Here is a 20,875-nt window from a genome sequence, read left to right as displayed (position 1 = left end):
TAAGAGTAAAAATACAGCATAATAAAAATGGCTGCATGGGCGTTTCATTTCTTTTAAATACACAAAATGACTCTGGAGTTTTGACACAAATTCTTTCCTCCACCTCCAGAACAGAAACATTTTCAGTGTTGTGATGGTGTCAACTTTCTTTCAGGCTTATTCAGAGAACATCGTTATTTTTTTCCCCAAAAGAAAACATGACGACAGCTGATTCTTTCTCCGTTCTGCCGGATTAGAAACATGGAGGGGGAAAAAAACTCTGTGAGTCACAATAAGCAGGTGCAGGAGTGTACGATCCAGCTTGGTGCTGCTGTCTGTGGGTGTGTTCAGCGTGTTCAGAGCGTGCTCTCATTGTGTATCCATTCTCTCCTGCTGTAGCTGTAGAGTCGGTCTTTTTATGCGAGTGTCATGTTCCTTCCTGTCTGTGAAGTGAGCGCGTGAAAGGGGGGCAGATATGGAAACCGACAGAAAAGAACTGCCTCTTATGTAAAAACACACACACACACACACACACACACACAGTTCCCAAATACCTCTGGCTGGTATGGACAGCTGGTCGGTTGGCGGGAAAACGCTAAGGACCAGCTGTCAGTGAGAGGAGAGGCAGAAGGGTGCGAAAATGGGGAGCTCACACTCATCAAGAGTGAGAAAGACGCAATAAAAGGGATAAAAATCCACTGACATAAACACACAAAGAGGCAGGAAACAAGGAAGAAGCATAAAAATAAAATATAGAGGTGTAAAAAAGGAAAACAACATCCATTTCAGGATATTTTTAAATGAAAGCAAGAAATCCTAACAGAAGCAGTAGTAACCGTCGTGGGCCAGTAGGTAGCGATAATGTTGACATTAACATTCTGAACATAATTAGTAGTGATTTTTTTTTTTAAGTAAAACCAAAGGTTCACTGCAATAAGACAAACTATTACCAAGTATTTTCAGTTTCCAGTCTTAGTACACATGAAATATGACAAAGTAACTTTTCAGTAAGATAAAGGAACTTGTTTTAAGTCACTGATTGCTTAACATTGATGAAAAAGTTCTAGTTTGACTGGTAGAATGTTTCACATATTTCACAATCAACTGTGCCGTTACCTAGCAACCCCCGCCAAGCCACCCACGTCCGTTGCCTAGCAACCCAGTTCTAGTTCCACTGGCAAATTATTTAATTTATGACATGAGAAAAATGTCTTGTTACAAGTGAAATAATCTGACAGTGGAACTAGAACTTTTTCATCAATATTAAGGATTTACTTAACACAAGCACCTATGTCTTACTAACAAGTTAGTTTTGTCTTATTTTAAGTGAACTAAGAAATGTGGACTAAAAACTAGACAAAAGTACTTGGAAAGATTTTGTGTTTTTGAAGTGTTCAATATTATGTCTTAAGTTTAAAGCTCATGGTTGAAGGTTAATGGTGAATAGCTAAGGACAACAGAAAATCAGTACTGTCTGTTGTTCCCATGGCCTGTTTTGCACAAAAAAGGTAAAAATGTTTGTTTAATTTGTAATGTTTTTATAAAACTATCACTTAAAATTCTACATATTAAGCACTGTGTGTTATTTTCATTTGGCTTCTTTTTTGACTCTTTCAAATGTTTCAAATAATCAAAAAAGACAACAAATGTGGTTAAGTATAATTACCAAGTATTTTGAATAAATAATACGCAATACAACCTAAGGCTGGATTATCAACACAAACTGTAACTCTAAAGACCAATTATAAGTGAACTAAATGAAGTTTGTCTCATCTTTGTCTTTCTGTTTCCAGACTATTTACGCTTCAGATTCTGAATCTGTACATTAAAACAGACTTTCACTGACAGTTCACATTAAAGGTCAGTAAATGGAATAAACTCTTGAAAGCTGAAAATAAAAGAATGATCCAATCAGTTTAACCAATTCCCTTCTTTGACGTTTTATAGCTGCTATGTCTTCAGAGCTTAATTGGTCAAAACACGATCCTGGAAACAGAAGCACCATCTGGACTTTCCCCATCTAAACCTCAAACTGCATGTATGCCATAAAAATATAATAAATAAACTCAGTCCATAATATTTTAATGACGACTGCAAAACACACAAAATCTAACCAAGATATTTTGGTCTAGTTTCTAGTGCACATATCTTAGTACATTTGAAATAAGACAAAACTAACATACAAATAACTTTTAAGCAATATTTAGGAGCTTGTTTTAAGATAACAAATTCTTAATGTTGATTAAGAACATTGGCAGATATATTTACTTATAACAAGAAATTTTCTAATGTTATAACCAAAATAATCTGCCAGTGGAACTAGAACTTCATCAATATTCAAGAATTATTGATTTAATGTAGGAACCTGCTGAAAAGTTACATGTAAGTTAGTTTTATCTTATTTCAAGTGTAACAATATATTTTCACTACACACTAGAGCAAAAATACTTGGTGAGATTTTGTGTTTTTACAGTGCAGATATTTTTTGGTCGGCCTATTAAAACACCTACAAACTAGAAAAAGAGCTAAGAAAAGACAAAAACTCCATGTTTAATTTTCTAGGAAATGGTTTTCTCTTGTTCTGTAAAGAAATGTGAGAGCCTGCCTGCCCTAAATATATCCAAATGCAGACGCACGCACACACACACACACACACACACAAATGCACACAGGTTTTCTAAACAGATTCACATGCAGGAGCCAGGGATCGTGGTAAAATGAGGGTGAATAGTGAAAAGCAGCTATTTATCCGAGCTCGCTCCGGTCTCCTGGGACGCTCACTGATGGGGAACAATGACCGGTTTAACTCCATCCACTGACCTGCGCACAAACACAAACACACTCTCACACTCCTCGCTCTGTTCGAGACGTCCAGCTGTTCAAGATCACACACACACATTTATTAAGCAAACAAGATTCACTCCTTCAAGTAAGAACAAACTTTTATATTTTTGTTTTTTGCACCACCAAGGAAGAATATGGAATGACAATGTGTTAAACAACTAACCATCAAGGCCTTGTAAGACATATCTTAAAAAGTAAATAACATTGTTAGGGTATTAACAGATCTTTGTTTCAGGTGGACAGAAGAAGAAGAAGAAAGTAGATGTCACAATGGACGCTGCCGTCCATGGATCAATTGTAAAGTTATTCAGCAATTGGAGCCGACAATATCATTACAAAATCATAACAGGAATTAAAATGCTGCATTGGTAAAAGGGGAAACATCCAACTAAACGATTGATACATGAGAAGACTCAAAGCAATCTGCCTTAAAAATGAATATGCACAAAAAAAGCAATGAAAGATGAGCTAAATATTTAGTTTGAGGATAAATGTTTAGCTTACTTACATTTTTAGCTTGCTAATTAGTTTGTTTGAAAGTGTAACATTGATAAATGGATGAATAACATGTTACAAATATGACTTCAAAAATGAACCCCCATTTCTTTTTGTCAACAAATTATTGCAGTTAAGTTTTGACTTTGTAACTTTCCAAGCAGCCGTGCAAAAACTGTCCAGAAACAAAAGGCTTGTTGGGCTTTAAAGAAGAAGAAGCAGACAAGAATGACGGATGTTGGCATAAAAATCGGTTTCAGGTATTTGCAGAGACGATGCTTGACTGTTTTTTTGATGGTGTCCCGTCTAAAAATGGCGGCCATTTCCATGATTTGGAGCAGCGTGTCAGGTTACGGAGTCAGGCAAGTGGCATCATTATATCTGCAGGTGAAGGTAACTGTTTACCTCGTTTCATCAATCTAAAGTAAGCTTTCTACAAGATTACCCATTTTTCTGGATTATAATAATGAAAGTTATTTGAGCTTTTGTGTAAAACACCAAAAGATGTCAGAAAAGTCAGAGATTTTGATGCTGTAGATTTCATATCTAATGAAAAACTGTCAACTGAGGGATTGTGACTGATGCTGTAATGCTACTAAAGTTTACAAGATGAAATCAAAAGGCCTAATCATCAATTTCTGTTGTTAGTTATCTTAAAATAATGATTTTATACCACTGTTGTCTGTTTTCTGCTGCATTAGCCGATATGCAAATGGATTTTTTTGGATTCTTCCTTTGCGTGTTTTGTTCCTCTGTGAGTTTTGTTTTGTTTTTGCTTTTTTCTGACGTTCCCAGACCTTCCCCTTGCTTTCTAACCTTCTCTCTTTGTTTCGATTCGTTCCTATATTCCTTCCCCTTCCCCCAGTTTTCCCACCTCTGTGCCGCATCGGGATCGGCTTGTCCCAGCAACCGGCCGTTGTCAGGGCTGCTGACCTCTGACCCCGTCACAGCTGCTCAGCCATCGCATGTCTTCTCAATCCTCTGCTCGCTGCTCGTTCCCGTGACCAGGAGGGTCACACATGGGAGCTGGCGCTGAATTAAAGTAAATCACTTTCATTTGGTTCCCCTGGCCAGTTCGCCAAAAGAAGAGGAGAAATGATGGAAGAATAGATGAAGAAAAGAGCAGAAAACAAGAAAGAAGGAGACAAGAAAGAAACAAAAAGCAACACATGAATATGGAAAAAGTAAGGGAGATTTGATGGAGGACACAAAAAAATGAATAAATAAAAAATATAGAAAGAGAAAATTCAGAAAACGGAGGGAAAATAGAAAGAACAAGGATCAAAAACGAAGGAATTAATATCTGGAAATAAAGAGATGCAGGAAGATGTAATAAAGAAAAAGAAATGATCAGATTTGAACAAAACAATACATTTGTTCAATAATAAACTAAGTGCAAAAAGATAAAAACCACAGAAAAACAACAAACCAAACACTAAATATTAAGTATATGAGAAATTAACACAATAAAGACAAAAAGTGAAGGCAAATTAGCAGAAGTTTAAAAGTCATGTTAAAAGTCAGTTTGGGTCCTCAGTCGGCTGCTTGGTCATGTTTGTTATTTTTCAGCAGTAAAATCACCCCCGTTTGAATTATTTTTTTCTTCCAGTTTGTTCCGTTTGGTGTTTTATTTCTAATCCAGATTAACTATCCATGCCTCCATAATATTACTTTTATGGGACCAAAAAAGTAAACCTCTGACTCGGTTCGGTTGAAGTGAACTCTGGTGCGGTTTGAATGCATATGTGAACGCCAAGCAGACCGGAAACCGCTCCAAAAGCAGGAAGTGGACTACAGCGCAGGGCATTCTGGGTAAAAACAGCCTGAGAAGAAAAATGGTCCATGGTATTTTACCAAAGACAAAAGAGTAATCTTACAACAGCTAAAATCTGACGCCACCCCATTTCTGTTTAAATTCCATGAAGAAGATTGTAGATATCAGTGTCCTCTTCAGAGGTTTTCATGTCATTTCCTTGGTGCAGCGCCCCCACAGGTGAGCAGGGGAACAGGTTTTCAAAGGGTTTGGTTCATTTGATATAGTGCAGACCTGGAAATGTAACAAATTTTGGTCTGCAATCAAATCAAGTCTATCATAAAATCAGGAGAGAAAACACCCTTAAAATCTGAACTTTTTCTCTGCAACCATGATCAACTCTGGTGGCTTTGAGCCACTACACCTTTCAGGCTTATTGGTGTTAAAAGCTTTAAAAATATTCAGACAATAAAGAGAAAAAGTCTGCACCAAGCATCTGGCTGTTTACTTAGCAGCATATTGAATAATTTCATCTCAGTGCAGAAATAAAACCTTGAATCCCATAAAGGGATTTGCAGAAACTCAGTAAGAAATGTTTGAGCATCTACATTTCTTGCTTTCTTCCTGCTTTTTTGTGTCTGCGCTGCGATTGGTCGGCTGTCGTATGACGTCGCCCTGCACATATTGTCAGGTCGACAAGCTGAAGCGAAGCTGCTCTTCACATAAACAACAACAGCTGCGCAGAAGCTTTGCTTACTGAATATCTGAAGCAGCTAGCTTAACTGTGTTCTGGTTTAGGAAGAAAATAAAATGATGGTGCGAGTTAAACTGGGTGTCCTGGTTCCAGGTGCTGTCCCCGGTGTAACCTGAGCTGAACTTTATTAATAAATAATGAAGCAGTCAGCTCATAAGTCAGACACAGACAGCGTTTTCTGCTTGCTGTCCTCCGGAGAACAGCATCCGACTTCCACAAACAGGCTTCTGGGACCAGAACACAACATTTCCAGAGACTCCCTGGCCTTCTCTCCACTCAGGATTTAGTTTCAGGATTGGTTTCTTTTTGAGTCTAATCGTGTGAAGAACCTCACCAATCATGAATCCTGAATAGTAAGTTTTCCTCTCTGAATGTGATGTGTGACTGGTAAAGTTAGGTGAAAACATTCAGGTCACATATAGACTGGAAGACACGTCAGAAACTACAGATGTGGATTGTTAAAAATTGTTTTTAGCTGCTAATTTGGGCAGTTTTTAGGAGGCGCATATAGTTTACCATCATTTATGAATGCAGTTTAATTATTTTTATCTAAAGTCAATGTGAGTTCATCCTTGGATCAGGACTAGTATTTTTGTCTAGTTTTTAGTGCAGATATCTTAGTAAACTTGAAATAAGATAAAAGTAATTTACAACTAACTTTTCAGCAAGACATAGGAGCTTGTTTTAAGTCAATAATTCCTTAATATTGATGTAAAAGTACTGTTTCATTGGCAGATTATTTCTCTTACAAGACATTTTTCACACATCATAAGTTCTTCCAAACATGATGACTGCACTGCAAAAACACAAAATCTTACCAAGTGTGTTTGGTCTAGTTTCTAGTGCAAAACACTTGAAATATGACAAGTTAACTTACAAGTAACTTTTTAGCAAGATAAAGATAAAAAAGTACCAGTTTCACTGTAGTTTCACTTACAACTAGACATTTTTCTATGTTATAAGTTAAATAATAATAACAGAAGAAAAAAGTGGAAAAAAACGAAGAGCTGTTAATGCTTTCTGGATGCTCTGTATTTCTGGGTATGAATTGTATCTATGTTATGGGAATTTGGTAAAAATAATTAAACTTTATATCTCACACCTATGTTTTAATGTTTGTAAATGCCTGTGTGTCTCTTCAGTGATTACCTGTTCAAGCTTCTCCTCATCGGTGACTCTGGAGTCGGAAAGTCGTGCCTGCTGCTGCGCTTTGCAGTAAGGACCATTATTCCTATGCCTAGTCCACAAACAGCTGGATATCTGAGAAAACATATACATTTCTATGCGTTTTGAGCTTTCATCGACATGAAAACTCAACTAAATATAACTAAAATTATTTATAACAATTCCGCCCTAAGTGTAGATTTGAGAAAACTCACTACTTGTGTTTGAGTGTTCAGAGATTTAGGGTCTTGTGCATTACGTTCTGCAACAAATAATGTACAAATATGTCCACATACATGCTTTGACATGATTCCTAGTCGAGATTATTATAGGTTTTAATAACTCTATATTCTAATTTGCTATTAAGAAGTAGTCCAACCAATATACCCGTCCTTCCACACGAACGTCCTATCGCCATCTTTAATTCCTAACAGGAAGTCGCGGTTGTTTTGAAGCAATCTGATTGGCGGACGTAGGTTTCAGCTTTGCGCTACACCGCCCCCTATAGGTTTGGTATATTTAAAACACCATTGTATTTGTGCAGGTGTAAAGTGAATCAAAATTTTTCTGAAACTGATTCATTGTGTACATTTTCATTTTTTAAAAGTTATGGTGGAGATATTCGGTTTTATAAAGATACGGCTATGTTCTATGATGCATAGAAAAAAGTACATTTCTGCCAAAAAAAAAAGTCAGAAACTTTTTGAATTCTGATAATTTCCATATTTTTTTCTAGAAATTTTCTGAAATTGATCTCAAAATTTCAGAGTTTTTGGCAAAAATTTACAAAAAAATTTTTTTATCTGCAATTGCCCTAATAAGCTATTGATCATAGCTACGTATCACAAGGCCTTATTGACAGAAAAACAACTCTTCCACTTTAAACTTGGTGCAGGATGACACCTACACTGAGAGCTACATCTCCACCATTGGGGTTGACTTCAAAATCAGGACCATCGACATGGATGGGAAGACTGTGAAGCTGCAGATTGTGAGTTTATAATGTTCCAGATGCTCTTTGTCTTTAAAAAGTTTATCTGTTAAAACAAGCCTGCTAATGTTGTGTGTGAATGACTTCAGTGGGACACTGCAGGTCAAGAGAGGTTTCGAACAATCACCTCCAGCTACTACAGAGGAGCACATGGCATCATCATTGTTTACGATGTAACCGAACAGGTTAGTGAGTGTTTTTACGATGGTGTATTAGGGCCATTGAAGATAAAAAAAATAAAAAACTTTTGCCAAAGAAATTCACAGAAATTTTCTAGAAAAAAAAACCAAAGAAATTTCTCAGTTTGAAAAATCAAAAAATTGCTGGAAAATACTCAGAAATGTTTTACTTAATTTCAGAAATTTTGTAAAAAAAAAAATAAAAATAAAAAACCAGAAATTTAAGTTTGAAAAGTTGCAAATTTTCTTCAAAAAAGACAGATTAAAATTGTACATTTCTGAGTTTCAAAAGTCAAAAATTCTTAACTTTAGGATCACAATATTTCCAATTTTTTAAAAGAATTTCTAAGACTAACCTTAAAAAACTCTTATTTAGATTTTTAGCAAGATTTTCAACTTTTCAAACTCAGAAATTTTGAAGTTTTTCTCTAGAAAGTTTTTTATATTAATCTAAATATTTATGAGTTTTTTTTGCAAATTTTTGACTTTTCAAACAATTTTTTTTCAGAAAAAAGATTTTTGACAGAAACGTACTCCTCTTTTTCTGTCTACAAGGGCCATAATATGAGTTTTTTTGTTTGTTTTTTCAAAATATTCAGTGAAACAGGAAGTTTTAATATTAACATTGAATCTGTGGATGTTTCCTCAGGAGTCCTTCAACAATGTGAAGCAGTGGCTGGACGAAATAGATCGGTACGCCTGCGAGAACGTCTCCAGGCTGCTGGTGGGAAACAAATCGGACCTGGTCAGTAAGAAAGTGGTGGATGCTGCTACGGCTCAGGTAACAAGCAATGTTTCTGCTGTTTGTGTGTTTTCCATATGTCGTATTAAATCCGCAGTGTCTGATTGTTACAAAGTGTTTGCAGTCAGAACGGTCATGTCACATTTCATCAGACTTTTTACGTCATTGATGTGAGATATGAGTCATAATTCTGCACCAGAAGGAGTCAGATGCAGTAAATCCAAACGTAAACAATCTCTGAAAATTATAATTATAAAAACAAAGAAGTATGAGGTTATGTATGCATAGTGGATGACCTGTGATGCTGTGGGCCTGTTTCTCCTCCAAAAGTTCTGGAAACCTTGATCAAGTGAAGTGCATCATAAACTTTTTGAGATATCAGAACATTTTAAAAGGATAGTATTATATAAAATAGACTTTTTTTATTTTATTTCATGCTATAATGTAATTCCCTCATCAAAAATGTAACTGGAGTGTTGGTTTTATTATTTAATGCACATTTAAGAAATCATTTAATCTCCATGGCAACCATTAATCTGTGCAAAACGCCTGGGGGGACATAGCTCTGCCTTCAAGAAGCTTGGAAATTGGATCTTCTCCTCGTAGCTGCAATTTCCAAGCTTCCCAGCTCCTTCAGACTAGCCAGCAGCAATTAGTAAACACATGGTGGAACTGTGCATCAGCTGAGCTCATTATAGGAGCGACCTCTAAGTGAAACGCTGGTAAAAAAAAAATTAAAAAATTAAAAATATACTAAAAGGTTGATAGAGGAGCCTCCTGAAGGAGGAGTTTCAGAAAGAGCAGGAGTTTCTTAAAGAGGCAGAGGCCCAATTCCAAGGCTTTAAATTATGAAGTCAAATTTCTTTGAAGTCATATTTAATGTACACAGAATTTTTTATAACAATTGAAGGTAACATGATTGTGCTATAAAATGACAATATGTGCCTTGAAAATACATATTACTGCCCCTGTAAGTCAAAATCTGGTGCTCAAGGCCTTCTAGTTGGATAATAATACACATTTGCTGGTCAAATCAAAAGAAAAATATTTTGCCCGACATAAATCAACCTTCGTCCATTGACTTATCAGCAGCCGTTCCTTGAACTATGAGGTGAGCTGGAAAAAAATGAGTCTATTCCTGCTTGAACAAACATATTTATAAATGTAAAGGCTTTAAATTTAGATAATCGTTTATCTTATTATTGTCAGGAATGCCAATAAAGGTGAATAGAGCTTAAAGATTTAAGACAAAACATAAATAACAATATTATGGTGCTTGCTTATGGTGTGTTTTGGGGTTGCTATTATCCTAAATTTGCAACATGTTTGTTCTTTTCCATGTCATTATTAGGATCTGGCCTCTTCTCTGAAGATCCCCTTTCTAGAAACCAGCGCCAAGAGTGCAGACAACGTGGAGAAGGCCTTCCTTACCATGGCCGCCGGGATCCACAAGCGGCTCGCCAGGGAGGGAGGCGGCATGCCGGGGGACTCCACACAGGCCAGAGGTCAGACCACCAAGATCAACAGCGCCCCCGTCTGGCTCGGTGGGGACAAACAGACACAGGAGGCCAATAACTGCTGCTGAGGATCAATTAGATTAACTAATTTCCAGATTGTACCAGATGCAATTGTTGTTATATTTTCTGTTAAAATTAACACCTGGAGCTGTTTGAGTAGAAAATATGTTTTGAACATTATTTATTGTAACAAAATGGTATTAATAAAAGTAAAGATAAATAAACAATGACGCTTTATTTGTAATGATAATACCTGCAACAAGTTAAAATGAAAATCTATTGTAGAAAGCAATTACTAATAAAAATTAATGCTTTAAAAAATTGGAAAATGATTGAAGTTTTTCAAGTTTTCTTCTGGGTGGGTAACATTTTGTTTTAAATTATTTTGTTTTAAAAGATTTTGTTTTAAATCATTTGCAAGAAAGTAACATAGCACCTTTTACAGGTCAGAAACCACAAAGTGCTTTACAAAATAAGACATAAAAAAACACAAGAACACAATTTGCTATCACTTCTGTAAGTTGATTGTATTCAATGTACTAGTCTTTGTTGTGACTTTGTTCATTCCTGTCAACAAATAAATCAATCAGCGTTTGTTTCAGGACTAAAACAAAATTGTTTGGTTATGATAGGAAATGATTAGATAGCTCTAGTCTAAAGCTTCAAGCAGAAATATTTGTAACAAAATAATTTACTGAAAGCATTGATTATTTTGCTCGTTGTATGGGGGGTGATGTAAGTAAACAAGGATATGTTATTTTTTATTGTAGCACCTGCAACAAGTTAAACTGAACATCTATCACAGAAAGCTACTAATAAAAATAATGTATTAAATAAATAGATAGCATGGAACAGTAGCTTTTTATAATATTTCAACAAAACCCCACTTCAAAAATCATTTTTTCCTGACTCTTCAAGTAGTTGACACGCAGAAGTGATTCCATCTAGTGGAGACTTTGGGGAATAAACGCAGTTATTTGTGTACCTGCTGTTTGGCTTATTTTTGATTAAGTTGTAAAATTAATACGTGAATCATTCCAGAAATGAAAAAAAAAATTAGACTGGCTTCAACAAGCAAATACGTTGCTAACATACTTGCAACTAAAAAGAAAAGAGTGCCTAAATGCCTGGCTGTTGACGTTGTTTGTATATTTCTGTTGTGTTTGAAAAATTAAAGCAAGTTTTACCACCAACTCCTCAGCGGCCATGTCTTTTGTAATTTATTTATTTATTAAAGCGTAAAAAAATAAAACTGCCCACATTTCACGCCAAATTCTATTTTATGCTTTGTTTTCGAGTCAACCTTGAAATGGCTGAAAACTACATTCCCCAGCATTAACTTGAATAAAACGTCACCGGAAGTTTGTCTGTTCACTATAAAAGCATTTCCGCATCCTTCCTGGGTCCTTTCCTGTCTACGGCCTATTGGAAGATGGCGGTGCAAATCTCCAAGAAGAGGAAGGTTAGCGGCGTTTTATCCCCTTTCTACTCGCACAGGCAGGGGTATTTTGTTAAAATGGACCCAGACTGAGTGAAACAGACGTGTTTCCCACTGGTTCTGGTGTCATCCGGATCGGTCCAGCTCCGATACGGGGAGGATTGGTCCAGATGCTGCGGCGGTGCTGCGTCCTCATTTAGATAGCTAGCATGGCTCATTTCGCCGGGGCCGCAGTAAAGTTCTGAAATAACTCCCAGTTTCTGTTCCAAGATGTGTGGTCAGACAGCGTAAATGCATTTTAATACGTTTCTCTGACTTGTATCAGGTCAGTTAGTCTAATGGCGGAATAATTAAAATACAAAAAGCTATTGGCGATTTAGTGAAACACCGTCGTCGTTACATTTTACAGAAAAATGTCTGTCTGTATATACATACGCTACAGTTTGAAGTAAAGATACTGAGCTTATGCCAAATAGATAGGAGAAATACATAGTTTACATTAAGCTTCATTTGTTTACCAAGCATAACTTAGGACTCTTGTCAGCAAAGCTGACTTGTGAAGCCTGTTATTGTGTGTTTATGGCTAATACTTGAAGATTAAAAACAATCAAATCCAACTGCTATTGTTTTAGTGTGCTTTTTAATATTTGTGCAGTGTTTTTACTCTTATTGTGTCAGATTGCTAGAATAAAATGTCTTACAATCCTGTGCTCCTAATATTGTAAATCATAAGCCATAATTACAATTAATAAAAATGGTAAAACCCAATAGTAAAGGTTTAGAGAGGATTTGTGAGGCTTATTTGCACCAATGAAAATTAATATGAACTTTATATGGTGGACAATAGGATTTCATAATTAAAGTTTGGTTCACAATCATGGAAAAGTCTGCAAATTAAGCCACTGACAGTTGCTTGAGTTCTTAAAAATGTTTCAGTGTTATTTGCTATAGAGCAGTGATTTGTTGCAATAAAGAGTTTCAACTATTTAATAGCTGGTTCTTTGTGGGTGTTTTCTATTGAAATTATTCGTTTGTACACTGATCCCTTCTCTGTGATCACCATTAGATTTATGGTCTTAAAATGTAAGCTCTGCAGACAGTTTACCCTTTATAACTATCTGGCAGGCACACTTGCAGAATTTAATATTATTCAGGATCCAATATTGTCTGATTTGATATAATTGTGTTTAAAAAAAAAAAAAACTGCCTTTTTCTCTGTTAGTTCGTCGCAGACGGTATCTTCAAGGCCGAGCTGAACGAGTTCCTGACTCGTGAGCTAGCTGAGGACGGCTACTCCGGCGTGGAGGTGCGCGTGACCCCAACCAGGACTGAGATCATCATCCTGGCCACAAGGTGATTAACTCTCCTTCAGCATATCTGTAACTCTTCCTTTGGTTTGCTGTCAGTTGTTGGGCCCGTCACCATTACCAATTTTACTGGACGATAAATTGTCCAATTAGTATTTGTTGTGAATGGCAATATTGTGTTTTGACCAATTTCAAGTAGTTTATTGATAATGATGGTGGCTTAATATTCCCATGTTTTCCTTCATAAGGATTAATAAACTTTAATTTTGTACATAACACTCCACACTGCAACTAGAGACACCTTAAATATCCTAAATGAAAAACAACCAAAAATAAATAAAAAGGAAAAACACAACTGAAATCATAAATAAAATGGATTATGACGTCTCTAAACAGAACTGCCTTTTAAAAAATATTAATAATCAGAATGGATCTTATTTTAATCTGTAATGTGATTAATTGCTTGTTGTGACATGGCTATTTGTTGTTGCTTGTTGATACCTCCTTTTATAATCGACTGTACTAAGGTAGAGTGGAGAGATTACATAATTTCTCTTCGTGTGTCCAGGATTTGTTTGAGCAGATTATTTTAAAAATTCATGATATTCTTTGGTGTCATCAGAGATTACGACTCGCTTTGGATTTGTAGAGAGACCATTTAGTTAACCAATCTGTACTCTTTGTTTGTAATTAACCTGCTGATAACCAAGAAGAAATCATCTAATTTTAATCACAATTCTTGTTTTTAACCTCCAAATACACATTTATTACAGCTCTAATGATGCAGGTGTCCCAGTCCAGTAGGAAACTGTACCGGACCAAGAGGATGTTTGGTTTCTTCTGTCTACGGCACATTTTGAAACATTTTCTTCTCTGTTTTCAGGACCCAGAATGTTCTGGGAGAGAAGGGCCGTCGGATCAGAGAGCTGACCGCTGTGGTCCAGAAGCGGTTCGGCTTCCCTGAGGGCAGCGTGGAGGTGAGCCGAGCAGAACGACCTTCGCCGAGGTCAGGGATGACCGAGTCCAGTCGTCCAGAACTTCTGTCCTGGAGGCTCAGTCAAATGGTTTCATGTTCTGGCCCGGTACTGAGACAGTCAGTTGCAAAATGGCAGCTCTGGATTACTGGACTTGGATCATTTAAAACAGAAGAAGCATTATTAGGAATCATTCTCTACTATTTAGAAAGGATATTTGCATTTTTCTTAAAGGGGCGGTATCGTGTTAAATCAACTTTCCTGAGGTTTATTCCCTCATCACAGACATAACTGAATTCTTCCTTTGAATTTTTTGATGCATGTTTGAGAAATCATTTAGACTCCATGGCAACCATTCAGCTGTGAAAAACGCCTTGGTGGACCTAGCCCCGCCTTCGAGGCACAGCTCCTCCTCTTATGTAGTTTACAAGTTTCTGAGCTTCCACCTCACAGAGCAGTCATCCACCGATATTCCCCCTCAGCTCCTTCAGACTAGCCAGCAGCAATTAGCAAACACCTGGTGGAGCTGCTGAGCTCATTATAGGAGCTACTTCTCAAAAACCTGGTAAAAACGTTGTTAAACGTTTAATAGAGGAGCCATGAAGTGATGACTTCCTGGAGGAGGAGTTTCAGAAACAGCAGGAGGTTTTCCAGAGGCCCAAGTTCAAGGCGTTAAATTACAAAGTCAAATTTGTCATATTTGATATAACAGCTGAGGGAAACACAGTTAATTGATGGTGCTGCAAAGTGGCACAATGTGCCTGAAAAACACATAGTACTGCCCCGTTAAAGCATCTAAAGTTTTTCTAATCACTGATTCCCCTTCTGTGATGATTCGATGACGAGACGGAACAGGAGCCTCTCTGGTTCTGCAGGTTGCCGGTTCAGAACCACGTTCTGTGGTTCTGCTCCAGTTCCTCAGATCCAGGGTTCCTTTTCACGTGAAGACACTGAGGCATTTGTCTGAGAAGGGCAGAAACCAGTTTCACAACTAGGAGCTTATTTACATAAATCTGTGCATTTAATTTAACTACCGTATTTTCCGCACTATAAGGCGCACGGGATTATAAGGCGCACCTTCACTGAATGGCCTATTTTAGGACTTTTTTCATATATTAGGCGCACCGCATTATAAGGCGCATAGAATAGACGCGTCATACTCTATTATTACACATCCACATTTATAAAGAACTGGTCCCCGAGTACTTTATATAGTAGGCTGGCCCAGTCGTTGTTTCACTCACGGTGTTGGTGTTGCGATATTATGCCCAACTGCTTTCTGGGTAACACAGACCAACCGACATGCTGCAGAGAGTCTCTGTCTCTCTTCCCCTGCCCCTCCCCCCTGGCTTTAAATGTATTATCAAACTTTATTAACAAACCAACGTTCTGACAACTATCCCAGCATGCACCGCGCATTTCTTCTTCTACGGGGAAAAAGAACCGTAGTGGACCAACTACGTAAGCAGCTTACTGCATGTCTGTGTAAACATGAGGTCTTTCATTTCGATCTGAGTTAATTAGCGTAGCATTTCTGCCGGATTTTCACAAAATATCAGCCACGACAATGGACAGGGGAACCAACAAGTTCATGTCATCTTTTTTGGACGACATCAAGGTGTTTGAGCCACGGGATGCCTCTAACATTGTGCGCGTCACAGCTAAAAGCTACCGACAGATGAGGAAAACAGCAGATCCTCACACCCTCAGCATATAGCTGATGCCTATTGTTCTTGCAAGGCTGGGTAAGTCGGCATTCATGGTTTTGATGGTCCACAATGTACATTAGCATGTGTTTAGTACTGTAGCTTGTGTTTGTGAGACGGTCACGCACTAGCTGCGCTGTGACGTAAAATGGGCATTAGCCAATGAAATGCGGCCCCTGTGGTAAGGTCCGTTGCTAGACCTGTTGTGGCTCAATATTGGTCCATATATAAGGCGCACCGGATTATAAGGCGCACTGTCGGCTTTTGAGGAAATTGAAGGTTTTTAGGTGCGCCTTATAGTACGGAAAATACGGTACTCCAACTGAGTGTAGACTTTTTAATTTATGCAGTTTACGTGTGATGTTTAACTACGTTTGAACTGTTTCTTTTTTCAGTTGTATGCTGAGAAAGTTGCCACCCGTGGTCTTTGTGCCATCGCCCAGGCTGAGTCTCTGCGCTACAAGCTGCTGGGAGGCCTGGCAGTGCGAAGGTAAGCAGAGCTTCAATAACCAACGAGAGATGCTGAGACAAACCCGACTGCTAGTTTTGTTGCTGTTGGTTTAGGCTGCATTCACGCCAGCCATGTTTAGATCACTTTAATCCAACTACAGCTCATTTGACTAAAACGTCTGGTTCGTTTGGGGAGGTGTGAATGCGAACCAAACAAGCAAACTCTGATCCGCCTAAAAGCCTTGAGTGAACGCTGCGCTCCAAAAGCAGGAAGTGGATTACAGCACAGGGCATTCTGGGTAAAACAACCAAAACAAACCAGAAATGATTTTGCAGAAGATGAAAGAGAAATCCTAAACCCGTTAAAATCTGACTCTACTCCGTCTTTAACATTTTCTGAGGAGGGAAGTTGAGCTCAGTGTCGTCATTAGAGGTTTTTGTTGTTTCCTTCAGTAGTTCAGGACTATCGGGTGTGAAAACATCGTCCAGGACTCAGAGGTTCAGGCTGGAGGAGCTGATGAAAAATACTAATTTATCTGATTTAGAAACAGATGAACTCAGTTAGAACTGAGTTTTATATATTCCGACTCTGACTGGTTATAAAAACCGACAATTTGACGACTTTAAACGTGGTACTTTATGAGATGAACCCAGATGTCTGTTTACAGGAGACTTTTTACCAATGAACTGAATCTTGTAGTCGTTTTGTAGAACCCAGTTAACCTGGTTTTGGATCAGTTCAGGCTGTTCTGCTGAGCTTCAGGTTTTAATCCTCTAAACGTTTTAATTGTTAAATGTTTGCTCAGCTTCGGTCCCTTCAGTGATGAGACGATGACGAGTCGGAACTGGTCTCTGTCTGGTTCTGGTGGCTGGTTCTGATCCACGTTCTGTGGTTCTGCTCCGGTCCAGCAGAACAGCGAGGCTTTTTCGGTTGAAGACATCGAGGCATTTGTCTGAGAAGGGTGTGAATTTACTGCTCTGAATATGTTGTTCTTGTAGAAAATGACCTTTTTTGAGTCTACATAATCCAGTTCAAATATGTTTTACTAAATTAGTTGATGATCATTTCATTAATTGATTAATCCGATTAATAATTTGCTGGAGTTGTTAAATTAAAGCTAATACTTTTGTGTTGTTGCTAATTCAGTTAGCGGTTCAAACCTGGCTGCTCTTATTCCAAATTTGCAATAAAATTCCTGAAAATGATTCAGTTTTTCTGAGACCCAGTTGTTGCAAACCAGATTTTTCTGTGGTTTATTTGCTTTCAGGGCTTGCTACGGCGTTCTGAGATTCATCATGGAGAGCGGCGCCAAGGGCTGCGAGGTCGTGGTCTCCGGGAAGCTGAGGGGTCAGAGGGCAAAGTCCATGAAGTTCGTGGACGGCCTGATGATCCACAGCGGAGACCCCGTCAACTATTACGTCGACACGGCGGTTCGCCATGTCCTGCTGAGGCAGGGTGAGTACCGGCCCGTTTCCTGACCCTCCAGGCTGATGAAACAAACCAGATGATTTCACTTTGGTGTTTTCAAGGTTTGGAAAGTGCTTGATTTCTGCAGACGGTCCTTGAAAGTTGTTGGTATCCAAACTGAAAGCTTCACTAATTAATATTTTTATTGATGGTTTTGCATGCAAACATACCGGGGCGTAATAATGTTAACATGAAGTTAACATGTTAACCGTTAACTTCAAGATGTGTGTTTTCAGGAACAAAGAGCACGCAGATTTTTCTTTTGTAATTTTTTGTGAATATTCTCTTTAAACATTTAATTCGTGTTTTGTTCTCAGACCAGTCAGGTGTGTCAGCCGTGTGAAAGAGACATTCCAAAACATAATTTGTTTTATTTTATTTTATCTTGTCACTGCTATAAAATGTAGAATACTATCACAAGACTTCATGAATAACAGTAAATGAGATATGATGGTGAATTGAAACTCTTCTTTCAGTTCATTTGTGGTGTTTTTAACTCCAAAGTGGTGCTGGAAAAGTTTTCTTGCCTTGAAACTGGTTGAATTTTACTGCAGTAAAAGTCAAAATGAGTTGTTGGTTTCAGTGAGACGAGCAAACCCTGAGTCGTCGTTTTTCTGTTGTTCTGTAGGTGTGCTGGGCATCAAGGTGAAAATCATGCTGCCCTGGGACCCCAGCGGTAAGATCGGCCCCAAGAAGCCGCTGCCCGACCACGTCAGCATCGTGGAGCCCAAGGAGGAGAACCTGCCCACCACACCCACGTCGGAGCAGAAGGGAGCCAAGCCCGAGGTGCCCGTCATGCCCCAGGGAGTTGCTGTACCCACCGCATAAGAGGGTAAGAAGAGCCGGAGGATTCTCATGTGCAGTTTTAATCATTAAAGAATTTGATTTTCTTCATCGTTCAAGAAAAAAAAACATGTGGGAGTTAAGGCAAGCTTTTAGTTTATGCAGAAATAATAAAAGCGTCCTGCATGATTTCTGGGTCCTGTCAGTGTCAGGTGACTGAAAAATGGCTCCCACTGTAGTAATATGGCAACATTTAATGATTTTACATAGATGAGTTGATCAGGACTGCATTAACTGTATTTAATCTATTGACAATCTGGTAGAAAAAAGGCACATTCTGCAGAATTTTCATTTAACCACTTAAATGAAAATGCATTAAAAAATAACATTAAAGGTAATTAAATTGCTTTTTTAAAGAAGAAAAACGTTTTATTCTCTAAAATGCAATAAAAGTATTTCTTTAGTCAGAACCAGGTGAAGCTAAAACTACACCACTTGAGGAGTTTTGGCTAAAACATAATTACAGAGATTTTTTTTATTATCTTGAATGTAAAATATATATATATACATTTATAACCAAATACTAAATTAGTCAACGGTTATTTCAATAATCGATTCATTGCGTTTAATCGTTTGAGCCCTGAAGTTAATCAGCTGAACTTGGGAAATTAAAGATAGTATTAAATGTCTCCACTAGGAGGAGCTGATAATAAAATGATGCATAAATAGAGATTTTCTTCTGTTTCAGACCTCTGGAGAAAATAAAAACATTTCTGAAAAGCTGAATTGACAAGCGGAAACACAAACAAATCCATAAATCCGTTTCAGACAGAAAAAGTCCAATTGGTAGTTCAAATTAAAACTGAGTTTTAAGGAAAATGTTTGTATTTTTCTTAGTATTTGTTTGTGTCCCTTCAATGATGAGACGATGACGAGTCGGAACTGGTCTCTGTCTGGTTCTGGTTGTGACCGGTTCAGTTTCACGTTCTGTGGTCCTGCTCCGGTCCATCAGACCAGTGAGGTTGTTTCAGTTGAAGACATCGAGGCATTTGTCTGAGAAGGGCTGAAAACGCACAAAAAATGGTCACCGTGTGTTGAAAATGTGCAAAATAGGAGACATTTCTGTAAAAACTGTAGAAAACTGAGAAGTTTAGAATTTACTGAACTGTTAATTATTTTATTTATGTAATATGTTAAGTGAAACTGGTTTTAATTTAGATTTTTTTTTTTGCTTTTGCAGGTTTTTAACCGTTCTACTGGATGGATTGAAGACTCTGGCATTTTTGTGTACAAAACAATAAAATCAGGAAAATACACTTTTTGAGTTTTGGTTTTTCTTTCTTTCAAAACTTTAACATTTCAGTGGGGCTGAAAACACATCACATTATAAGCGTTGCATATCAGCTGACATCAGTAATTATTGAGTAGGTTTTTGTTTGTTTTAAATATGTGAAATGCTACCAAACTTGTGCCATTTGTCTGATCCAGTTTTTTTTCCTCTTTGTATTCCACGTCTTTTTATATTGGCTTTTTACACAAAAACAAAATATCCACATTTACTATTATTAAACGGCTATCACTTTTGAGACAAACATAACACTGACAGCTGATTTAGAAAGAAAATAAAAGGCAAAGCCGATCATTTTAATCAGTTATGACGAGTCACGGTGGCAAAAAGTTCAACTCCTACACCGCAAGTTACTCGACAGGCTGTTGCTAGGTAACCAAAGAACGAGTGAGTTGCTAGGTAACCAAACATTAATACGGTTAAAAGCCTTAACTGTGCAAATGTCACCCAAAATGCTGTGCAGTTCTGGTTCAGTGAATATTCTGTTACCGCGATATACTCTTGATTTACTGTCTCGCCCTACTTCTCAGGTGTAAAATTAAAAAATATGAAAAGACTCGCACGTCCAGCTTCATCTGGCGCTGAAAATATGTTTAGATACAACTCAACATATATTAGTTAGTGGTAGGGATATAAAGAATAATATGAGGTGGTCTTTTGATAAACCACTTCAGTAAAGCTGCTCTGCTCTGAAGAAGTTAATAAAAACAATAAAGAGCATGTGGGTGTGGCTGGAGGTAAATAGTTTGGCTAAAACAGCAAGACATCTGAGAGGAGAGTTGAGATGCTTCACTTGGTTTTAATTTGTTACATCGTTAAGTTGGTAAAATAGCTTCTGAACAAAATCAGTGGTGGTACCTGTGAACTTTTCTTGATGGAGATAAATACATCTACACCCCATGGAACAACTGATCAAGAATAATTAAGCAAGTAGTATTTCTAACATTACAGAATTGTAGATGTCATACTGTGGACTGTAAATA

The 20,875-nt window shown here is 37.6% G+C and overlaps 2 protein-coding genes and 3 non-coding genes across 5 annotated transcripts; all 5 read left to right on the top strand.

The window, feature by feature from the left end:
* The first annotated feature begins 3,630 nt into the window (after positions 1–3,630).
* On the top strand, positions 3,631–10,734 carry LOC106917326 (ras-related protein Rab-1B-like). The gene is made up of 6 exons (XM_088012107.1): positions 3,631–3,680; positions 6,968–7,040; positions 7,885–7,980; positions 8,070–8,165; positions 8,809–8,940; positions 10,253–10,734. The coding sequence occupies exons 1-6, from the start codon at positions 3,631–3,633 to the stop codon at positions 10,484–10,486; spliced, it is 681 nt and encodes a 226-aa protein (XP_087868233.1). The 3' UTR covers positions 10,487–10,734.
* Positions 10,735–11,797: 1,063 nt separating this feature from the next.
* On the top strand, positions 11,798–19,860 carry rps3 (ribosomal protein S3). Its single transcript, XM_014986124.2, has 7 exons — positions 11,798–11,880; positions 13,079–13,209; positions 14,047–14,140; positions 16,239–16,333; positions 17,562–17,749; positions 18,390–18,593; positions 19,785–19,860. Exons 1-6 carry the CDS (start codon positions 11,851–11,853, stop codon positions 18,587–18,589), a joined length of 738 nt encoding a protein of 245 aa, XP_014841610.1. The 5' UTR covers positions 11,798–11,850; the 3' UTR covers positions 18,590–18,593; positions 19,785–19,860.
* LOC148155745 (small nucleolar RNA SNORD15) lies at positions 14,960–15,109 on the top strand. The gene has a single exon (XR_015765167.1). It is a non-coding gene; the product is annotated as a small nucleolar RNA SNORD15 (small nucleolar RNA).
* On the top strand, positions 17,109–17,255 carry LOC148155744 (small nucleolar RNA SNORD15). The gene has a single exon (XR_015765166.1). It is a non-coding gene; the product is annotated as a small nucleolar RNA SNORD15 (small nucleolar RNA).
* On the top strand, positions 19,457–19,606 carry LOC148155743 (small nucleolar RNA SNORD15). The gene has a single exon (XR_015765168.1). It is a non-coding gene; the product is annotated as a small nucleolar RNA SNORD15 (small nucleolar RNA).
* Positions 19,861–20,875: the final 1,015 nt, after the last annotated feature.

Source organism: Poecilia mexicana, unplaced genomic scaffold, assembly GCF_051168715.1.
Source record: "Poecilia mexicana isolate PSO_F unplaced genomic scaffold, ASM5116871v1 scaffold_13, whole genome shotgun sequence".
Classification (NCBI taxonomy): domain Eukaryota; kingdom Metazoa; phylum Chordata; class Actinopteri; order Cyprinodontiformes; family Poeciliidae; genus Poecilia; species Poecilia mexicana.
This window is presented reverse-complemented; position numbering and strand designations above follow the sequence as displayed.